This window comes from Astatotilapia calliptera, chromosome 13 (genome assembly GCF_964374335.1).
Source record: "Astatotilapia calliptera chromosome 13, fAstCal68.1, whole genome shotgun sequence".
Taxonomy (NCBI): Eukaryota; Metazoa; Chordata; class Actinopteri; order Cichliformes; family Cichlidae; genus Astatotilapia; species Astatotilapia calliptera.
Window position 1 is genome coordinate 19,713,773 of NC_137434.1, and position 3,077 is coordinate 19,716,849.

At 35.3% G+C, this 3,077-nt stretch overlaps 1 protein-coding gene across 1 annotated transcript; it reads right to left on the bottom strand.

Annotated features, from left to right (window-relative positions):
* Positions 1-218: 218 nt before the first annotated feature.
* Positions 219-1,232, bottom strand: gnrh3 (gonadotropin-releasing hormone 3). Its single transcript, XM_026190140.2, has 3 exons — positions 975-1,232; positions 756-836; positions 219-421 (listed from the first exon to the last, which is right to left on the bottom strand). Exons 1-3 carry the CDS (start codon positions 1,110-1,112, stop codon positions 368-370), a joined length of 273 nt encoding a protein of 90 aa, XP_026045925.2. The 5' UTR covers positions 1,113-1,232; the 3' UTR covers positions 219-367.
* Between the last annotated feature and the right edge of the window lie 1,845 nt (positions 1,233-3,077).

The window sequence follows — 3,077 nt, forward strand, 5'->3', positions numbered from 1 at the left end:
CAATTAAGTCATTGATTTCTAATAAATTGGCTTAATCACCAGCTGTTGTCATGCTAAGATTGTTGTGTCACAAGTTTGTCATGCTTGTCGGTCGTGTCTGCTTTACAAAGGCGGCTGAATCTGTTTAAAGACTTTAAAAGAGCATTTTATATCGTTTAATCTCCAATAACAAGATCAACAAGATCTATAAAAAACACACTGAGCAATACACAATTAGCTAATCTGGATTTTAAAGTTTATTACAGTTTTACAAGGCTTTAACCACCGATAACAAATAATTAACATCTGCGTAACAAATGATTTGCTGAAGTCACCATCTTGTTGCCGGGCGATCTTTCCCATGTGCTGCTGATAATGATGTAGCTCTTCAATTATTAGGGAACCTTTTTTTTCGGTCAAAGTGACTGGAATCATCATTAATCTGAAGAGATTAAAATTAAACATTTTAATCAGTCATTCGAGCTGCTTCTTTAAATATTTAATCTAAAAATATTTCAATTTGAATTGATATGTAGGCTCAGTAGATACCAAACAAGAGAGAAAAATTTGCAGTACATCTATCACCACTCCCAAAACTAAAAGGAGTCACACCCATATTCTTTCATGCGAAGAGGGAAAAATAAAAACAGTCACTGAGCAGTTTGTATATTGTCATTGCCGCTTTGGAACACACTGGCACACAGTGGTGTAGTGTACATTAATATTGTACAATTGAACTAGACATTGGTGATAAATTATGCATAATAGGCACTTACTATATTGTATGGTCTAAGTCTCTCTTGGATTTGGGCATTTGCCTCATCGGGAAGAGACACCACCCCTCCTGTGCCCATCATCTATGTAGAGTAAAAGAGAATTTAGAAGATGTTCCCATCTGATCCCATTAACAGCAGGTTTGAAGTGTTTTGGTCGTTCCTGTTATATTTTGCCCTTATTTAACATTTCATTCAGTTCCACATATAATAATTACTCACCCTAATGGTTGCCTCAAGCTCTCCCACATTTCTCTTTCCACCTGGTAGCCATCCGTAGGACCAGTGCTGGGACAGGGTGACCTGAACCACCAACGCCAGCAACAACACCTGCATTATAACTCTGCTGCCCGCTTCCATTAGAACTGCAGGGGAAGCCAAAATTGTAGTAAAAACCCCCAAAAAGAAACAATAATGCCACAGTATCCTCACTCACAGCTCCTTGGCTTGCAGAGCAGGGACTGTAAAGCATCACCAGACACTAGTAAACATTTTAGATAGTAATTAAGGAGAGGAGTACTTTTAACTTAATGAACATTGAACAAATTTAAGTGACTACTGACTCACCTCTGTATTTGCCTTGTTAGCATGTGTCGCATTAGGCAGTGGGGGGATTTTATAGGTGTTGTACAAGGCTGCTGTCAGGATTATAATCCCCATCTGCAGGTGTGACACATTCACTGACTAATGGGACAAAATACTACTAATGGAGTTGGCTAAGTGCTCAGATATGCTGACATCACCGTGACAGTTCACACAGCATTAAAAATATAACAACAAACATCACTGCGCTTGCAGTAAAGAGGCAGACAAAAAGACAACATTAAGATGAACTCCGATGTTCCTTACCATCAAATATTTATTGGATTCAGCTTTCAGAAAACAATGTTCAAATCCATACAGATGGAAAAGGCAGAAACATCACTGAAACAAGATGCTTGTGCATTTCTAACATCTGCAGCAAGGTCTCACTGTCAATACCCTTACTTCATAATATTCCTTCTGCATGACAAAAGATTAAAGTCCACATTGCAGTAAACCTTAGTGATGATCAATGGCCACTAGTATTTATGTACATACTAAATTAACTGAAGAAAATGATCAGTGTGTCATGAATGAACCAATCTTACAAAGTTACAATAATGAAAGTACAAACACAGTAGAAAGCTCTTCACCAAAACTCCCGAGCATACTGTTGAAAAATAATTAAGTAGAAGCCTTGCAAAAATATATGCTTTGTTTTTGCCATTTAAATATGAAACCAAGACAACTGTAGCTATTACAGTCAAAAAACGCCAGCGTGTGCATGATTCATATTTTGCCCGAGCATTGTTATTTGAGATCAATGCTTTCTTCTCGCTTCTTGCTTCCTGTGAATGAAAAAGGTTTAGCTGCATCAATTATCAGCTGTTTCTACTGTGTTTTTCCTCTCTTTTCTTACACACTTACATATATAATTTAGATTCTGAGAAGTGTCTCTACAAACAGTTAGCCGATGATCCATACATGAGACCACCATTGAAAAACAATGCTTTTTTAAAAATGTATATATAATATCTAAATTAAACATACAGTATACATCTGTCTTATCTTTATTAAAATTGTGTCACTTGGTGACAAGTCTTTCACGACTAGAACTTCTAATCAGTATGGCACTGCTTTATGCAAACATGCAAAAAGGTGTATAAAAATTTTTTTTTTAAAAGTAAAATGTGACTGCAATGATACATTTGAATTCATGTAATAATACAATATTTTCTGCCTGTTCCAATGTGGGCTAATTACATTTTGCAGAGTCAGGCACGAATCCACTAAGTAATATTGCCACAGGCAAAAAGAAAGTTGGTGAAGTTGAATAATATTGCAGCAGGCAGCAGCTGTTAAGTTATTCCCAGACAGAAGTGAGGTAATTTGCAGCGTCTAACAGAATGAATTTTGTCTGAAATTTTATGTTTTACTTTGAAATAAAAGTAGATCATAAATACTAGTTACACATACTGGTCAATGTTATTTTAGAAAAAACATTATTAATTGCATCCTACTGTATTTGTGAAACACACTTTTTTGCTTTTCACACCAATTAAACATGTTAAGTGTGCGACATAAAGTACAATGTAAACTCAAGGCATTGTGCTCAGTAACTAAAATGAAAACTGTTGCACTGTACAATGCACTGGGTATTTTTGTAGGTAAGAAAATATACATACATACACACACATATATATATATATATATATATATGTACACATATATAATGTTGATAATGTTGCAATTCAGTTAATACTCCCTTTAACAATTCTAAAATGTTGTATATTTGCATTATAA